At 39.8% G+C, this 18,989-nt stretch overlaps 1 protein-coding gene across 5 annotated transcripts in view; it reads left to right on the top strand.

Annotated features, from left to right (window-relative positions):
- The window catches only part of LOC119563453, a 76,891-nt gene that overhangs the window by 9,384 nt on the left and 48,518 nt on the right, over window positions 1–18,989 (top strand). For all 5 annotated transcript variants that reach the window (XR_005222128.1, XR_005222129.1, XR_005222130.1 and 2 more), the window contains exon 2: window positions 957–1,012. Coding sequence is in view for 2 of the 5 variants with exons in the window: in XM_037876855.1 (XP_037732783.1) it covers window positions 957–1,012 (56 nt within the window). In the remaining 3 variants the exon portion in view is untranslated. The remainder of the gene's footprint in view (window positions 1–956; window positions 1,013–18,989) is intronic.

Below are 18,989 nucleotides of genomic sequence, written 5' to 3'. Positions count from 1 at the left end.
TATTCCATTGGGGAATTCGAGGTCGGTCGATTGCCGTCTGTTTGTCTATCAAACAAGGAAACTAAAAAGTTTTCGCAAAAAGCACACAGACCGGGAAAGAAAAAACCAATTTGATGAGAACAGGGGCAGATGGCTGATGGCGAAAACAAACAAATACCATGGACACTCGACTCAACAGACTCCGGTGGGCGTAAAATGGCGAATGGGAGGGGGCGTGGCAAAGGGCACACGACCTATACGAGCATAAAAGCGTACACATATAGTACATATCATATATGAAGCATCGATGTTGGCATAATCGAATGAGCGAAGGGTAATGGGGCGCACGGAAGACCCGCAACTGGACCCCATGGAATATGAATGCATCTCGAGCATCTCCATATAAATATCCCTCGATGGAACTGGGATGGATGTGGGATGTGGAAGTGGAAGTCCGATCCCCGGGAAGCAACTATATATTTATTGTATTCCTGCTTTCCGCAAACACGAAAGCGCACTCTGGGTTGGAGAGGGGGGTAATGGGTTGGGGTTTCTGGGGGCGGTGGGCCGAAATGAATTGAAATAAAATGATAAGCGTGAAATAATAATGAGGAGCGTGTTCCGGCATAAATCGGTTCGTTCTTTGGTGGCATCTCACTGGTTTGGTTGGAGTATTTGGGTCCTGGACGGCCATTTGCGTTGTGTAATCCATGTAATCGGCTGTGAAAAGTGTTTTACATGCGAGTCCGCTTGCCTAAGCCGGGAAATGGAGCGTAGCCCATAGGAAAACTCACACATGAGCAGGAATTTTCAATCCTTGAGTAACCCTTGCCCTCAAATACTTGAAAGTGTTTTTAAAAATTTAAATAGATTTTTCAGCTGATGATTTTAACATATTTCACACATATTTATTTAAAAAATGTACATCAATATAAGTTTTAACTTTAATAAGACTTATTTTTTCTATTTCATTCCAGTTTTATTACACATCAACCCCTGCTGCGAAAACTTAACCCGACGCCAGCTGCCTCAGGTGGGTCTCCATCTAAACGTTTTTAATATATTTATATGCATGCCAAATGAATTTTATAATAATGGGACTGACTGGCATAAAACTCCATCTGCCGACCATGGAACTAACCAATTGAATTGGGTCGCAGGTGCAACTTAAAAGTCAGCTAAAAGTGGAGGGCGAAATTCGCCTGCCAGCTTCAATTTTTATTTGCCAACATGATATTTGCTAAATTACATTGCCAAAAAAAGTAAAGCAGCCCGCGTGTGTGTGCGGCATATGAAATAGTTGGGACCCAAAAGCTGTACCTTTTGCCATTTATTTTCTACATCCGCATACAGATCCCCTTTTAGTTCGATATGAAAAAGGCAAAAGTTGATCAAACAAATGGAGAAATTTCCATATTCCAGCGATAAGAAGGGAAACGTGTAGCTCAAAGATTTCCATCAATACGAATCGGAATCGCAATGGGAAAATAGGAATAGGAAAAGGCGGGCGAGTAACAAGTTGTGCGAATCTCTGAAAAGGGGGTGATGGGAGGTCCTTCGAAGTCCTGAATTTCGGGCGGTGGATGCGGTAGATGCGCGGCAGGTACAACTACAACCCTCATCGCTTAGCTAAGTAAATGGGTTGGCCCAAGAACGTGACTTCGCCTGGCCCCCAACCCCATCTATAACTCCCTGCCTTTGCCTTCGGTTATTTAGAGCACATGTCTCCTCAAGCCCGAGATATTAGCAATGGATGTACCATGGAAAAAACAATAAAGTCTTTTAATTCGGAATTAGATTCTTAGTTTTAAAAGCAAAATGTATTTTAAACATATACCAACTTATTCTATAAAATTTAAATACTCAAACAACCAATCCTATCAAAGTATAGGCATCTTGGTAACATCATCCACTCTATATTTGCAAGAAAACATATGTATTGTATTTTTAGAATGTAAGAATAATTATTTAAATGAAATGATGGGTACAATAACTGTGATAAAATGTACATGATATTTATTTTCCAAAGTTCCCACATTTTTATTCCACTGTGCCAGTGCCTTGAATCTTCCGAAGAAGCCAGCTAAAGTCGGTCACGATTCCAAACTAATGAGGAACACACGTAATTACATGTGGTTACGCAATATCAGAAATTTGGCTTCAGGTCGGGCTCAGCTCGTGGCATTTTCGTACTGCCAGGAATCCCGCCCCGCATCGAAGAATCAATGCCCTGAGACAAACCCAGAAATTTAATAAACACGCAAGTGCACGGAAGTAAATTATCCCGTCAGTCAATTATGTATGTTGCTACGCCCCAAAAGACCCGACTTGGACTTGGTCTGGTTCTCGGGGATTGTGAGTTGGGGCTGATGTCTTGAGACGCCACATAAATACCTCGTTTACTTTCCCCTACATTCGCCTGTGTGCGAAGTTGCTGTTCCTGCTTCATTAAACGCCTGCCACACTCGCTTCAATTGGTTGCTTTATTTGTGGCTGCAATTTGCCAGCCTTTTGTGCTTTTTAATTAAATGTGCTCTTTCCTTATTTGGCCCTACCTGCGCAGTCATCGAAGCCATTGCCAAACCTAATTAAGTGGTCCCCAGATCGTTTCGAAGGAGTGAACTTTGCCGGCATATTGTTTACTTGAGCGAATGGAAATAATAAAACTTTAGTTGAAGCAGGTAGAAATAGATAAAGCAGCAATTGGACTTGCAAAGTTATGGCAGAAATAAAATAAAACTTAAAACGAAGCAGCCAAATTCCATTGAAACCAGAGAAAGTTTATTGTTATTTGGGGCAATAGTTTTAGTTTTCATTTAATTTAAAGTACTAAATTCTATAAAAAGAATTTATATGGAGAGCTAAAGTAATTCTTGTCTTTAAATAAATAATTAAATTCCCTATTGATCTCGGAATATTTCATCATAATATTTTTGTTCCTACAAAACTTTTGTCTAAACTTAATCGAACAGAAATATAAGGCACATTTGGCAGGGTTGAGAAAAACCTCTATTCATGCTGCCATGTCTGAAAGGCTCTAAATAAATAATGAAATTTCGTCTGCATCAGACGAATTCATGTAAGTGACTCTAGTTCTCCAGTGGACTGGGCATTTGGATTGGAGATCATTTGAAATTTTAATCAGCGCTTCGTGCTGCAAATTCCAATTGAGCGGCCAAATTGAATTAATTTGACTAATTTCTCAGATAAATTTGCATGGAACAAGCTTCTCCACGGCTTTTCTGCTCTTCGGGGACGACTTGATTACATTAAAGATGCGCAATTAGAAGCGCCCAGTCAATTTCCAGAGACAGTCCGGCGGGATAATGGTAAGGGTTGCCCAGATGAATGGCCGTTTGGGCGAAGGGTTGGGCACCGGGCTTCATTAAGTGCCAGAAGGTGTTGCCAATTTGGAACTGCCAACAGCCTTTAGCCCTTTCCTCACCTGATTTGGGTTTCCTGGGTGGGAGATTAGTTAAAGAGCTGCGCCTCAAGTGAGATATTAACGTCCAGTGGAAAGAAAGAATGAGAAAAATTAAGAAACCATCTATTAATTCCAACTTTAAAAACATACACTTACATAATTCTTTGTTAAAAAATATTGTATTATAACAACTTCTGATAAATCATTCGCCTTAAAATGTTGTATTTTATACTTCTCTTTAAATAATTAAGTTTTTAGAACAACCAAGCTTCTGAGAATAACTATATTTAACTGATAAAAAAGGGTTTGACTTTTACCATTTCGATAAACAACTTGTTACATATGCTACTTAACTAGGTAATGATTTAAATCATTTTTTTCGAGTGCATTTGTTTTTCTTGATTCCCTGTTCTGACATTCCGCAATTTTTGGGAGAAATACTTGTCTGCTTTCGACTTTGATTTATTTGCGTCAGAATTCCGAAGGCCGCGGCTAATTAAACATCCAAAGACCAGCAGCACCTACACCTACAGTGGATCGGCATCAACAAAAGTCGAATCATCTACAAGTCGTAAACAAACTTTTGCCGGCTCGACTGGTGGGTGGTGGGTGAGGGCAGCCATAAACAGCTGCACACCGAACGGGTTCAAGTTGAATAAAGAAGCTATTTCGGAAAATGCACTGAAAAAACACTATTATTTATTATTTGAACTATGGAAATTTTAGAATCTTTAATTTTCTTTAATATAAGATCTTGAAAGTATCGCCCTCTTTCAGAAACATGGTAATATTTTCTATATTTCATATTTCATATTTTCAATATGAAATATTTAAAAAAAAATCGAAATTACTTGCAAAATTATTAAGGAGATTTTGGAAAGTACTTGTATGAAAAATACATATTTAAATTCCAATTAAAAATAAAAAATTTTTTTTTTCCTGAGTGGAGTTTGAAGAAGTACCGTTAGTTGTAGGTGCCCACCTTTGCCATCTGAAATCGAATCGAAAACTCACGTAGCAACCACAGTGGGCAAAGTAAAGTAGCAACCACTATGGGAGTGTCGCTCCGTCTCCCTTCCTCTGACCTCCGTGCGCATGCTGCGTCTCTGTCGCACTCACACACACACACACAGGTAGGGCGACTCCTGATGCGGCAGCCATTGAAACTGGCGGCCATTCCCCCTCCCCTCCCCCCTTATCCACAAAGACCATCCTCATCGAGAATTGAACTGCGCAAAACAAAAAAATAGAAATACAAAATCCCTCGCACACTCACGTAACCTGAAATTGTCTTGAGCCTGAATCGAGGCAAAAATCTGTTGTTGTCGGAATTAAATTTATATTCTAGGCTGGGACACACCCGCCCCTCCCTTCCGCCCGCCCTCCCCTTTTGTGAACCTCACAGAGCCCGTAGATAAATGTAGAAAAAAACTGAAATTTGTTTGGGTCCCGGACTGCATACAATTGTGTTTTTGTTTTTTTTTCAGTTGACTCACCATAGAGAAGCACATTCGGTATATTATTTTTGTATATGCGTGCTGGGGTCCATTTATTTACATTTTTTAATGCACCCCAATAAAGAAAACAAAGCACAAACAAGTTTTCCTCTCATTTTTATTTTGCAGCGCTGGTTTATTTGTTTTTAAGTGGGCACAACTTTGCCACCAAACATTGCTCCAAAGGAACTTATGTTTGGCTAGATTTATACGACATCATTTTTTAACGATTAAAGATAAAATTACTTTAATTTATGGGGACATAATACTTGAAGGATTTCTTTGTTAAAAAATTCATAAGTCATTGTGACAAAATTATGGGTTTATAAATGGCACATAACGTTTTGATAAATTATTTAATAAGCTAAAAATTAACTCAAAGCTCGTCATATTAAAACCCGTTTAGATGGATTTTTTATTGTCATTATTAACGGTGTATTTTTGCAAATATATTTAGTAAATAAATAATATTTTAGACTTTTATTATCTAGCTGACATTAAAAAGACTCATTTAAATGTTCCACAATATTGAATTGGTTATTAATGGAGCCTCAGCCTTATTTAAATTTATACAATAGTTTTTCTTAGTTCTCCAGGTATTTAAAATGGAAGAATCGATTTTAACAAATGAGATAGATTGAATTGTTACCTGTGGAATATTCTGTATTCCACTGATGAAGAGCTCAATAAATTAGTTAAAATATCAATATTAATTTAATGATTACTTTTATATACCAATATTGTTAGTGGTAAAATATTTTATTATCAATTCCATTCAGTGTTCCCCAAATATCTGTGCCACCAAAGATGTGGCATCTCCCCTCCAAAAACCATGAATTATGAATAATGACCCTTGTTGCAGGGGCAATTAACTGGCGGTGCTGCATCGTAATGTCTGCCAATCTGCGTGGAGTGAAGATTGCGATTAGAATGGAGCTCACAATGGAGGGCTGGGGAGTCGAGCGTTGAACCCAGAGTTGAGGACTCCTCCGAGCGGGATGCTCGCATAGAAATGGCCACATTTCGAGTGGCAATCCAAGTTAGTCTCCTTGGTTATATGGCCAGAAGCTCGCGCAGCCCGTGGGGAGTGCGCAAACTTTTTGAAAAATTCATATTATTTGTAAGTAGTTGCGGGCACAAACTATGAACTATGAACCACCACCCCTGCGTCGAGAGCGAAATTGCGTGGCTTAGTGCGCACCACCAACTTCGGGGAGCAATCGAGGGGCCTTATCAGGGGGATTTATGCCAAATGATGGCAGATTGCCAAGCTGCAACTACCAAACGGCGGGGATAGATACGGATTCAAATGGCACTGGCTGCGAGTTCTGGGCTTGGCAACATGCTTTTTAGTGTGTCTGTCTCTCCAATGCCCTTCTTTTATTTTCCTTAATTTTTTCTCTTTTTTCGGATGCCTTTTTTACAATTTTCTTGTTTTTTTCCTCTCGTGTATAATGGCTAGAAAAAGTTGCGCCATCCCCGAGAGTCTAAGAATCTGCACAGTGGTATTATTTTATTTAAAAGTAATGATTATATTACTTATAAGTTTTGGAATACTATAATTTATTCAATACTAAATTAAGTTTTTACGTTTTAATAAAAGCATTTATAATTGAAATTAATTTAGTTTTTAAAAGCGCTACGTTAAAGGAATTAACGTTTTTAAATTATCTGACCTGTATATTTTGTTATATTGAGTTGCGAACATTAATAATTTTTCCGTGATAATCTTTTTAAGATTTTGGGATATTTTCATCCTCCAGTCCCACTGTGCGGCGCTTGACATACGGCTTCTGCTGCGGTGGATCCGGCAGTTGGCATTGCCGCCGTGGAGCCAATTTGTTGCGGTTCATCAATATGCCAAGCCGCACACATCCAGCCTGGCCAAAACCACAACCACATCCACATCTCTGCCTACATCCAGCCAAATGGCCAGGCACCGGGAGCCAACCAGAATGGCAGACGGATGCGGATGTGGTTGGGTGGCTCTGTTCTGCACTCCCTATCCAGATTTACCGCCCCTTTCCCGCCATTCTTCAATGGTGCCCCTAGGGGAGGTGGCGGGGTTGGGCGGGACAGTGGCCGTCGAGGAGCTTAAGTGGCTCCACGTACTGCTGCTGAAAAAAATATGTGCATAAATTTAAAGAATCTCAATTTACTTGGTTCGTGTTCATTTGTGTGCCGGCTGCTGCAAGACCTCGTCTCGTTTCTTCTGCCTTTTCGATTCTACGATTTTGTGCACTGAAAACTGTGGATATATTTTTTAGATTTTAGTCATAAAATTCCATTAAGTTGCTAAAAATTGTTTAAATGCAAAGAATTCGTTTCATAAAAACATAACTCAATTGATTTTGCAAAGATTTCGGTACAGTCTTAAACCATCAGAAACTGATCAGATAGACCTTTTTTATTAAAATCCAATATAATTTATCGTACAGTGCTGAATATATATTGAATTGTGCTGTACTTAAAAAATTGTCTTTATATATATACAGAAATTTATTTTAAGGAGGAACATGAGAAATATTATATAATGTCTGTTATTAATTTAAGGTACATTTTAATCAGTTCAAGTTATGGAAAACACTTAGATTTTTTCTCTATGTGCCTGCTCAGCCTGGTGATTTGTGAGCTCAATTATGGAACATTTTCTTGTCTTGCCCGCCGACCTCCACCTCCACCTCCACCTCCACATCAACATCCAGTTCCCCTGGCTTTCCCGCTCCACCTTGGCCGTGGTCGTTTTTTGTGGTTGTCACTTTGTTATTTATTCAGCGCCATGCAGCAGGTCTGGACCTGGATTTCGGTGAATGGGGCTGTGGACGAGGAAGCAGACTCCGCGGACCTGGAAGATACAAGATGGAGCTGTGACACTGAGGCCGTTAATGAGTTCGTTCGTCTTCGCGGCTCCGCATTTGGATGCTAATGAGTGGATGGCATCCAATAAATTCAGTTCGCCGGGCTTTGCTTTTATCGCTCCACTTGCATAATTCACAACGCTGCAGGGTTGCCGTTGCCGTCGATCCAGTGGATCCACTCCCCTTGCGGGGGTACAGAGGTCAATAGAAATTTATGGGTCGCATTGTTAACGCCACTGATTACAAATTATTTGTATTGCCCCTTCAGCAGTTGGGCACAGGCCTCCGTGCCTGATTACTGATTGCTGTTTACTATACACGAGGTCCTCTGCCAGAGCTCATTGGATGATTTACTTCTCCCTGGTCACTGATAGCACTTCTTGTTTTTTAAGGGTTGCTACTTGAAGCTCTTCTGATAGTTCAAGCGCAAATTATAATCATTAAACAATTTATAGGCCTTTTTAATCAGACCCTAGTTAATTTCACATAGTTCTAGTTAGTAATTTAGTCATTAGATTAATTTCAGGATTATGCATTTAAATTGATTCGTGTGTATGTGATCGCCACAACATAAATTGGTGTAAGCTTTCACGGTCCACAAATAAATTCATGATATCAACATTTTAAAAGAGAGATTCTGATAAACCCTAATGGATTTTGCTTTGCATCTCTTTTACGCCTTTGTTTTTTAGTGGTAGTCGGCATGCTTAAAGAATTTGTCAACAAAAATTAGTTTATTTTACTCTAATAAATTTGATTTATTCATTTCAATGAAAACTGTAATTTGGGTTTGTGACAATTTAATGATTGTTTATTTAATTTATTATTTAATGATTGTTTCTATGTAGTTATTTAAAGTTATTTATTCTTTAAATTAGAAATGTCAACGTTTAAAAAACGTTTTACAATATATATATTTTATAACGTTAAAAAAATAAAAAAGTATTGTTTTGATCTTGGCAAATATCGTAACCATTTTTTTGTATCTCATGCGGTTTACATTGAGTTTAAACCATACCCTAGAAATTATTTCTTACCGCAACCATAGATTTTTAACACATCCCAAGTTATGACCAAGTAGCACTATAAGCTCTTCAAAGAAATATATGTAATTCTGTTCGCCCACCCCTTTGGATAAACCTCAAAGAAAATAGCTACCAAGCACATATCCACAACTCAAGTCAATTATCATCATGAGAAATGTTTTCTCAGTCGGCGGTTCCAATCGCCTCGCAGATACTCGTAATTGTCGAGTGACAAACACGACTGTTAACCAGATTTCGCATATTCCACCACTCGCTTGTCGGCCATTGAAGCCATGGTTCTAATAAGAGAAATGTATATATATAGGCATTTGTGAGGCAACTCCAATGGGAGCGGCACGCGAGCGCCGCCTGACGGGCGAATCGGGAGGCTGCCAACTGGGAGATACAAAGATACTCAGATACATTGATATTGTCCTTCAGCTGCAACTGCAGCCTCGGGAGACGAATTCCAATCGGCCGATTTGAACGTGCCGCCAGGGGGCGCTTTCGAGCGTTTATCTTTCGATGGCTGCGGCAAAGCCGGTTTATCTGTCGGTCGGCCATCTTGGATTTATCTGGCAAGCGCGCATTTGTCAGATACTTTTCAAGCGCTGTGCGTCCTTTTCTCGCACATGCGCGTGGTGGCGATTCAGGCGTGGCAACGTCGACGTCGACAGCGGCGGCAGCAGCGCCGCCCACGCACACCACTGCACGCACACATACCAGCGCAGACCGTACCGCCCCGCAGCCCCCGCACCATTGAGATAGGGTCGCCGCGCCCATAATGGCAGAGAAAAAACCTTACTTATTTATCGAAACATACTTGTCCTCTTCGGAACTCGAATCCGGGGATCTCTAGACTCATAGGTCACTCCCTGAGCTATGGTATCGGCGGATTTAATATGGGACTATATTAAATCAATTCCTATTGTCAGCTTCGACTTATATGTCACTAAAAGTAAAATACGTAAATAGTTTATTAAACTATCTACATTTTGAATAAACCAAATTTGTAATAAAAAAATTAAAAATAATAAATAATTTTTAGAGTTCTTAAACACCAAGCCTGACTTTTGATAAAATAAATCACATTTTGATTTAAAAAGACAACAAAAGCTTAGTTCCCAAAAAAATCAATAAAACTAAATTTTATAATCAGATTAAAAATACATAATAGTTTTGTCAATTCTACTGAAGTTTAATATATTTTCTCATAATATTTTATTTTCTTTACAACCAGAAGGTATAGTATCCTGAAGCATTTTGTTGTTTTTTTTTTCTAAATTGTAATACCTTAAAATATGTAGAAATCTTAAATAATATATTTTTAATCCTTAAATATAAAACGAACAACATTTAAGGCAAACAAAATGTATTTGTTACATGCCGACGGCACTTGGAGCTCGCTTAGAAGTCCGCTCTACTCAATTCCGCACCGCAGTTCGCTGGCATTTATGCAAATTGGCTTTTCTCAGACCACACACTGGCACCAGCTAATTGTCAATTAGCGAACAAATGCTAATGCCAATCGCTAAATACCCATTCTAATGGAGACTCGCAGCCTTGAGTAATTGAGGCGTCAATTGCCGGCGTCCAGAATTTATTCAAGCCACGAAATTCAGTTTTCTCTCAAATCTTAAAGTCTTCAATACTTGCCCGGCGAGTGGCCATGTTTTTCGTATCTCCATTCGAAAATAAACGCAGCTTAATTTGCATAACTGAAATGCAGAATTTATTTTAATTCAGGCATTGCATAAAACGTACTTCTTTATATGCACTCTCACACACTCTCACACTCGGAGTTTCCGAGGAGGGATCCAGCTGGAATTACAAGAGCCATTTATGCAAATGCCGGGCTCCGGGCTCTGGGCTCTGGGCTCCTCCTGGCCAAGATGGAATATTTCAGTCACGTTAATTCATTCACGTTTAATTCACGAATAAAGTTCGTAACTTATATCGTGCTCATAATGCATGCAAATTTATCACCCCCCGGGAAACGGGGGACCTGGGTGGGTATATATCCGTACATCCAGCACAGCAGGTGAGTCCATTAAGTGTTCGATTTACATCCGATTGCCTGGCTCTCCTCGTCCATTCTGCCCGCTGATTTATGGAGACCCCTTGGCCCGGTGTGGCATCCAGTTCCTGTCCAATTCGCATCCCAGCGTGCACTTTGTGTCCCCTCCCTAACGACTTGATAAGTCGTTTTTGGCCCCACAGCTGCCACACACCCCGAAACACCGGAAATAATTAAAAGAGCCAAAGTTCTGCAATATGCCAATATGGCCGAGGAGACGAATTTCATTAGACAAACTGACAAAATGTCACCGAGAACAGAATGAACGGAATCTGCTGGGGATATAAAAGAAAACTTTGACGAAAATATTGGCCAACACTTTCGTCGGCCAAATTAAAAAGGAATGCCGGCTCAAGTGCCTCGGGTTTAGTCACCTTTAAGCCCCGTTCCAGTTTTTGGGCCCAGGCCAATTTATATTTAGTCTCGGGCCATGACATTCACGAAAACAAACAGCCACAGAATATAGGTATATGTGTATATATATCTTCATATTTTCATATTTGCCGGGCTTATTTGGTTTGCTTTCCTTGCCTCGCTTTCGTGGGTACACTTAGGTGTGTTCCTCCAGCCGTTTTGACTTCTATCAACATCCAGGCAATTGGGGCACTTAAAGGCGAAGCGAATCTCGCTTGGTGCACTGTGGGAAATCGGAATAGAAAAATAAAAAGGCAAAAACACGCAAGGCGGCAAGACAAAGGTTGCCTTAACTATTAAATAATAGTTTTTCATCAATCTAGATAAGCGCATATTATGCTGGTTAATTAATACAATATATTATGCCATTCAGTAGCTAACTTATTTATAAATGCCCTTTTAAGTAGAATTACTTAAATCTTGATAAATATATTATTTTTATAACCAGAAAGCTTTTCTTTATCAGATTAATAATAAAATATATTCAGAAATGCATTATATTTAATTACTTTGGGCTTGTGTTTTGTGTTTTTTGGAAAAATAGGAAAAAACGTATACAAATATTCGTAGGCACCAAAAAAGGTTTTAAGAGATATATGTACATTTGTTGATAAAGAACTGTGATTATGAAATCGAATTTTACTTAGTAAATGACCTTTTAATGCTAGCTATAAACATTTTTGTAAAATATATAAAGTCAATAAAAAATGTTTTATAAATAGGAAAAAATAAGAAACGTCTACTTTTCTGAGAGTAAAGAGCTAACTTATTTCTGTTAGTGCACATCCGTGGTACGTCACTTGCTCCAAATGCAACGACTGTCATCAGGAAAAGCCAAGCAGCAGACTGTAGGGACTTCCTTGCCGCCCCCAACAAATTCAGAAAAGCCGTGCGGAATGGGAACGAAGCCATTCTTCCGAATCGTTGCCTTGTGCACAAATAAGGGAAAAGTCAGGGCACAGAATAAGTGCCTATACGGTCCCGGTTCGGGTAGTTTTGCCTCGGGGGTGTGTATTCTTCCGGACTCTGTATTCCGGACTCAATCTCTGTGTCCATGGCCGGGCATCCTTATCCAGATTCCTCACTCGTTGCAACTGCTGTGCAAATAATGGTGAGGGGCAGAAAGTGCGGGGGCGCAGACGACACCTACAACGTCCACGGGGATTGCAGCCACTCGAAAGAGATTTACTTTTGGCAACCGCTGGTGACGTGGTGCTCCGAATAGTAACGAACTGGGGGGCAGGGGCTGCTCCTCCATTTGGCCAACTCCATCTGCGTTTCGAGACATTTCGGGACGTCGACACGTTTGGTGTTGGCAAAAGTTTTCTCATTTTGCCAAGATGCTGGCTCGTAACGAAAATTGTCAAGCTCGCCAAAAACGCCGATGGGTTGAAAGGAGCGGATGAGATGGTTTGGATTTGGATTTGGAGGCGGTATCCTGGGAGAAATGGAAATGGTGCCGCACCGCATGCACTGGCGACATTTCTCATTAAAAGTTTTCGACATTTTGTTGTCTCAACAAACATTCTTATCAGCAGACAAAAGCCATTCCCATAACGAACTTGCCGAACGGAAGGCGGCAAATGCACAAAGCCAATGTGGCAGCCACGAAAATCGGAAGACAGGTGTCTGACAGCTTAATCGGAGGTAATGAAATATGGGTGGCTTAATTAATAGGAGGTTCGTGGGTTGGGGAATAAGATTGGGGAATATCTGGTGAGCAATAAATATGTATATGTTATGGAAAATACAAAAAGAAAGTAAGTGGTTAGGAAACCTATAGATTGTGACTCAACATTTAAAATCTTCAAAACAAGACTTATAAAATGTATAACTGATCTAGTCGCATTGCATTCGAAAATGTATCTTATGGATTGATCTTTCAGCTGCCTTTCACTTTTCTTCCATATCTCAATGCCAACACATTTCTTGGCCCTGCCTTGAGTGTGATTATTTCCAGTTTTTAAGAGCCAATTACGAAAATGAGCCTTGCCTATGCCACATTGCTGCAATAAAGTATGAAATGATAATTTCCGGAAAAACAGCGGACCTTGAAACTAAATTAGGCGCAACCTGCGTGCAATTATCGTTAGTTGTTTTTGTTTTTCTGCAAAGGGTTGAGTTAGACAAAAGGGTTGGGCTCTGAGTTCTGAGTTCTGGGCTCTGGATTTTGTTTCTGTTTCTGTTCAATGTCAGTTAGCCATGCCCGCGGCTCTTGAGGCCATAAAACAAGGACGGTTGGGTATAAAAAACGAGTCACAAGGGCAAGGGTTCGCCACCCACATGGGTTCACACACAGACACACACTGTTTAATTCTCGCATTAAGGGCGCACAGTGGGCCCATTGTCAGTTCTGCGGCCAAATGTCCGAGGCGATCTGCTCTCGCTTTCTTTCTTCCACGATGCTCGAATGGGAATGTGTGTGTGTTCCCGTCACAGTTCGAAGTTTTACGGTCTACGAGAGTTGGCCGTAAAAAGTGAGAGTCATTAAAAATTTTACTGCTTCTCAAGGTCGTCGCAGGGAATTTTATGTCACTTTTATGGCCTAGCTGCTGCTTCGGCTCCCACTTCATGGCCATGGCCAGAGTAATCGGCATCGTCATCAGCATCGTCATCGACTGACCCAATTTGTCTGGAGATACCTGGGCAATTGGATCAATCGGTTCATTGATGGCCCATTTGCATGACGAAGTTCAACGAACTCGCGGCTCAGAGCAGTGGTTGAAATTATAGCAAACATCTTACAAAAATATTTTGAAAAAGAAACCAAACTTAAATAATTTAAGTCTTCATATCACATTCCAAAAAATAGTCTATTAAATGTTTAACAAAGTATTTTATTATTTAAAGCAATAAAACTTACCATATTTATCATTTAGTTAATTGGGACTTAAATTTTATTTTATTAAGTATATGTTTAGTATGGTTCAAGGCAAAATACCATTATTTCTTTAAAAAAAACATCAGGACGGCTTGAACAAAATGCAATCCCAACTCTATTATCTTAAAAAGCGACTCTTGTGCTCTGAAACTCGCCAAATACTTTCCGTTTATTAACGAAAATCAAAAACTTTTCTCCTTTCCGCATAAAATATTTAATATATTCGCTTGGCTTTCATATCGCAGCCACACACGCTTGATGCCTTATGAAACTTTTGGCCCGCTTTTTGGCTTATTTGCGAATTTCGTGCACGCTCCGCAAGCTGGCAGAAAATTTTGGAGCGGAATAAGGCAAAGATGGTAGAAATGCTTAGTGGCAAGTGCCAAAACTAAATCCAATAACTATATGCTGAAACATTCATGAGCGCAAATTGAACACGTTCCTGCGTCTGGCTGTGCTGGCCACCTCGGATCCTGGCTTAAACCCGATTGGGTTTTGCTTCTGACATCGGTTCGATGGAATTAAGTTCAATTGAGCTTGCTGGGAGGGTAGGAGTTTGGGATTGGGGTCCAGACAGGTCTTCAATCGGGGCCAACGCACTCGTCACTGCAGCGGGATGAATTATCCACACCTTCTGGACCGGAGTAACGACCATTTTGATTACAAGTATTTCTCGCAGACGTTTCCCTGCATTTAACAAAAATGGTGGCGAGCACGAAGCGGTGGGAAATTCCTCTACTGATTGCACGTTTCAGCTGGCTGCCAAATCGGGGTGTGCATTTTGAATTCGCATTCCCTCACACCTCTGCGCATTCCCTCCCATTCGGAATAATTGAATCGAGAAATTGCTTCGCCCCATGAAAGGAATCCGATGTGAAGTTTCCAACGGACGACGACATTCAATTTCTGAAAGCATTTCGAGAAATTCAATTCGATTTGAAGCAATTGAAGGGAAATCGGGGTAAAGGGGAGTGGATCAAAATAACGATTGCGGAATAACTAATTTTCTTTGTATCTAAATATGAGAGAACAGAGAACATTTAAATATAACTTATTGTTCGTTGTAGATTTTTAAATAATTTTTTTTAAGTCAGAACTTGTATTTTGTTCAGTACTGTAAAAATTAGTAACATTTCTGAAATTCCCATATAAGAAAACCAAAAATAATAAACATTTCCGTTTGGAAACTAAATCTAAAATGTTAAACTAATTGTTCTGTTTACTTGTGCAATTTATATAAATAACGCTACCATAATGCAAACAAGAAAAAACATAAATAACCAACCCCCTACGACAGCTGTTTGGATTATTTAACCCCCGAAATTCCCGCCACCCCAAGAGTTCTAAAAGTTTAAGAGAGGACACAGAGCGAAAGAGAGAATTTGGGGTACTCTTTCTCGTTTTTGGAGAAACAGGGAAACCCACAGGGTGACTATTGTGATTTTGAACGACCATATATAAATAAAAATTAAAGCGAAATCGAATTAATTAGCATATTTAACAGCGCCAGAGACAGCAGGTGAATCAAGAATCGAAGGCTCTAATTAAGCCATTTCTCTGTTCGACTTCGCTTGCAATTTGCATTCCAATAGCTCGCAAATCAGTCAGCCGCTGTCAGAATCTTGGCATGCGATAAATTCCGCAGACGATGGGTTTATTAGCCACCAAGTGACATCTTACCCCGACCCGCCGATTTCCTCGTAAACGAACGCTGCCAGCCACTTAAATCTCATCTCCCCATCGATGATAATGATGATGATGATGATGCTTCGATAATGCCGATGGAACAATGGCGATGGGTCGGGGTCCCAGAAATTTCGTATGCAACCAAAGTGCCCAGGTTGATATAGGGGGAGATCCGGCAGAAACTAATGGAAGAATCTCGCGATGTCACGAGCGTGAGTTATGGTTAAGTGCACTTTTTGGGCTGCCTTCGCGGCAAACCGCCCACATTGCCATTCCAACCTCCTCCCACTGCCGTGTTGTTTGCGTCTAAATGCAAATTTTGTGTAATGAACATCGCGCTGAGGAGTGGGATTGTTCATTATACTCTTACGGATTATGGGATAAGCGGCATATCAAGAATCGTTTCCGGAAGTCGTAGAACCCATTTAGCGCTATAGGAAATCTTACAAACATAATAATAATATTCCTTTGCCGATAAAAATACTTTTCAACCAAAAAATAATATAATTTAAAAATTGGGCTTTATCTAAGTATTATTAATTAATTGGGCTTTGAGTATTAATTAATTAATATGACATTATACATATAAAAAAATATTTAAAAACATTGATATAATCAATATAATGTTTTTTATTCAAAATATATTTTATTCTAATATGTATTAAAAATAAATTAAGTCTATTTAGGAGAAGAGAGTAGATAGCGTATCTAAATTTCGTGAAAAACAATACCAAGCTGTAGTATTATTTTTGTGTTAGCTTCAACTTTTGCGCTGCCTGACTATTAGCTAATGCCTGAGCCGCAATTCGTGACGTGCTGCGCCCCCGTCTCCGCCTCCTGCAACCTTCGACCTCAGAGACCCCCTCCCCCTTTTAACCTCCTAACCAAATCTGAATTCAACCCCAACCGCAGCCCTGTTGCTGCTGATGCGCTTCGTAAAGTTTTTGCACAAAATTTGAATATCGCTTGGCTTATTTCGCGCTTGACAAGCAACCACCGTGTTTCTTTGGGGGCGGGGCAGGTGGTTTCTGACTGCCATGTGTGTATCTGTGTGCCACGTTTAATGGTGGTGGAAATGGAGCTGCAACTACCACCTCAGGAGGGTCAGGAGCTCACGTTGTTTGCACTCTGCCCCTGCCCCCATCGCCCGCCCGAGAAACTCTTTATCCTGCGTCCTTGCTGTTGTGCTCGTCTGTTATTAATTTTCCTGCTCCTCCGAAATTCCCGCCTGGGGCCATTTAGCCCCAATTGCGTCTCGGTCTCAGACTCGCAATCAGCTTCAGCTTCAGTTCCAGTCTTTGTCTTTCGGGGCCTGGATGCGTTTCATTAATTAACTTAAATGCTCTCGACGAGCTTTGCACGTTACAACAATGAATTATTTATATAAAATTTGTCTGGCTTTTTTCCACTCCTGCGTTGAATCTTTTTTCTTCTACGTCTTTGTTGCCCTTGGCAATCGCAAATTTGTTGCCATTTTGTTGTGCTGGGTCCTGTTTTCTGGCCAGGAGGTGAAATGAGGTGCAATACTTTGGGTCATTATTGGCCAGATTTTTTTCGTCCTTTGTCTGAGTCATTTGAGAGATTTCTGCCCGAGGGGGAACTACAGTTTTCTCATCCCTTGCTAAATATATAGAAGTATATATTTTTAATGCATTTGGATAAGTTGCATGTCTCTTTTTAATAACATTAAATTCCTCTTAAGGAGAAACATTATAAAAACGTCAGTTGATAAGCAGGTGTCCTAACTCAATGCCCTTTTTTGCATTACTCAACTCTCAGTGGCGAGTTTTTCCACTCAGTGAACGGAGCTTAATTAAGTTATTCGAATGTCTTCCCTGTTTTTTCCTCTTTTGAGCTACCAGGGGATTACGAATCCAGACACAGCTCTGCAGTTCCCATTCATTTCACTTTAAATCTCAACCAGAACTAATTTTATATTTTCTCCCAGTTTTTTCGGTGGATTTTTTCCGTTCTGTTTATTTCTTTGGGGAATTCGAGGATTAAATGAAAGGGATTTTAGTCTGACAGAGTGTTTTTCTTGGTCTGGACCTCGCTGTTTAATGGATTTTTATAGTCAAGACACCAGCTGCATTTGCATATTGTGAACTTTTACCGAAGGGTGAGGGTATATTATAATTATGTACATTGTAATGAGATGCTTTCTAAGTTCTTGCTAAGCAAAATTATATCAAGTTATGAATAAATTATGCAAAAGGGCTTTTTGGTATGTTGGCTATAAGATCTAATGATAAAAGAAGAGATGGAAATATTATTTGGAATGAAAAACAAATTGTTAATTTTAATTTATACTAGATTAGTTGATCCTGCGTACTGAAAATAATTTATTTACTATCTAAAAACAAAACTCTTGTTGAATATAAACAATTGTAAATATCTATGTATATATATCTTGAATGATTGTAAAGACTACATATTTATATGCTATTTTGTTATTCACTCTTCTTCCTTTTTCTTTCAATTTCAGGTAAATATGATCAAACTCTAAACCGTTTAAGCTGCCCTAAGCTTATTCAATATTTTGGTTATTTAACACGAAGTGAAATAGAGAATGAGGTAAGGTAAACAATAAGCGCGAACCCATGAATTTTATTCAGTGTGTTTATGAAAATGGCCAACAATCAGACAGAAACGATAACAAAACGGGGGGATCCGTCCACCAGCTTTTACCAAACGCTCCTGGTTCTGGTCCTGAAACTCTCCTGCAACGTTCACAACAGGAATGCCCGATAAAATAAAATACACCCCATCAATATAAACGACAGTTTCAGCGGCAGCAGCCACACACATGAATCACGTCCAGAGCGTTTTCAGACTAAGTTCCCAAAAAAGGCCAACAAACAACAGAACAACACATGGAGGGGTGTCTTCGAGCGGGGAAACAAATGAAAAAGTCTGTACAAATAATGCAGCCATTTTGGATAACAATGGAAGCTAACAAAGGACAAACAACAACATCGCTTGAAAGAAAAACAACGCCAAGAAACAGGAAAAACAAAAAGATATGTGTGTGCTGAAAAAGGTGGAATCGGAATTCGATTCAAGCGTTCAGTGACTTTGCCCTCCTTCCCCGAGCAGCTTTGCCACATTTATCAAAGTCCCAAAAATGCCAACGAACACAGCTACAGCAA

Source organism: Drosophila subpulchrella, chromosome 3R, assembly GCF_014743375.2.
Source record: "Drosophila subpulchrella strain 33 F10 #4 breed RU33 chromosome 3R, RU_Dsub_v1.1 Primary Assembly, whole genome shotgun sequence".
Lineage (NCBI taxonomy): Eukaryota > Metazoa > Arthropoda > Insecta > Diptera > Drosophilidae > Drosophila > Drosophila subpulchrella.
Note: the sequence above shows the minus strand (reverse complement) of the source record. Positions and strands in the feature narration are given on the sequence as shown.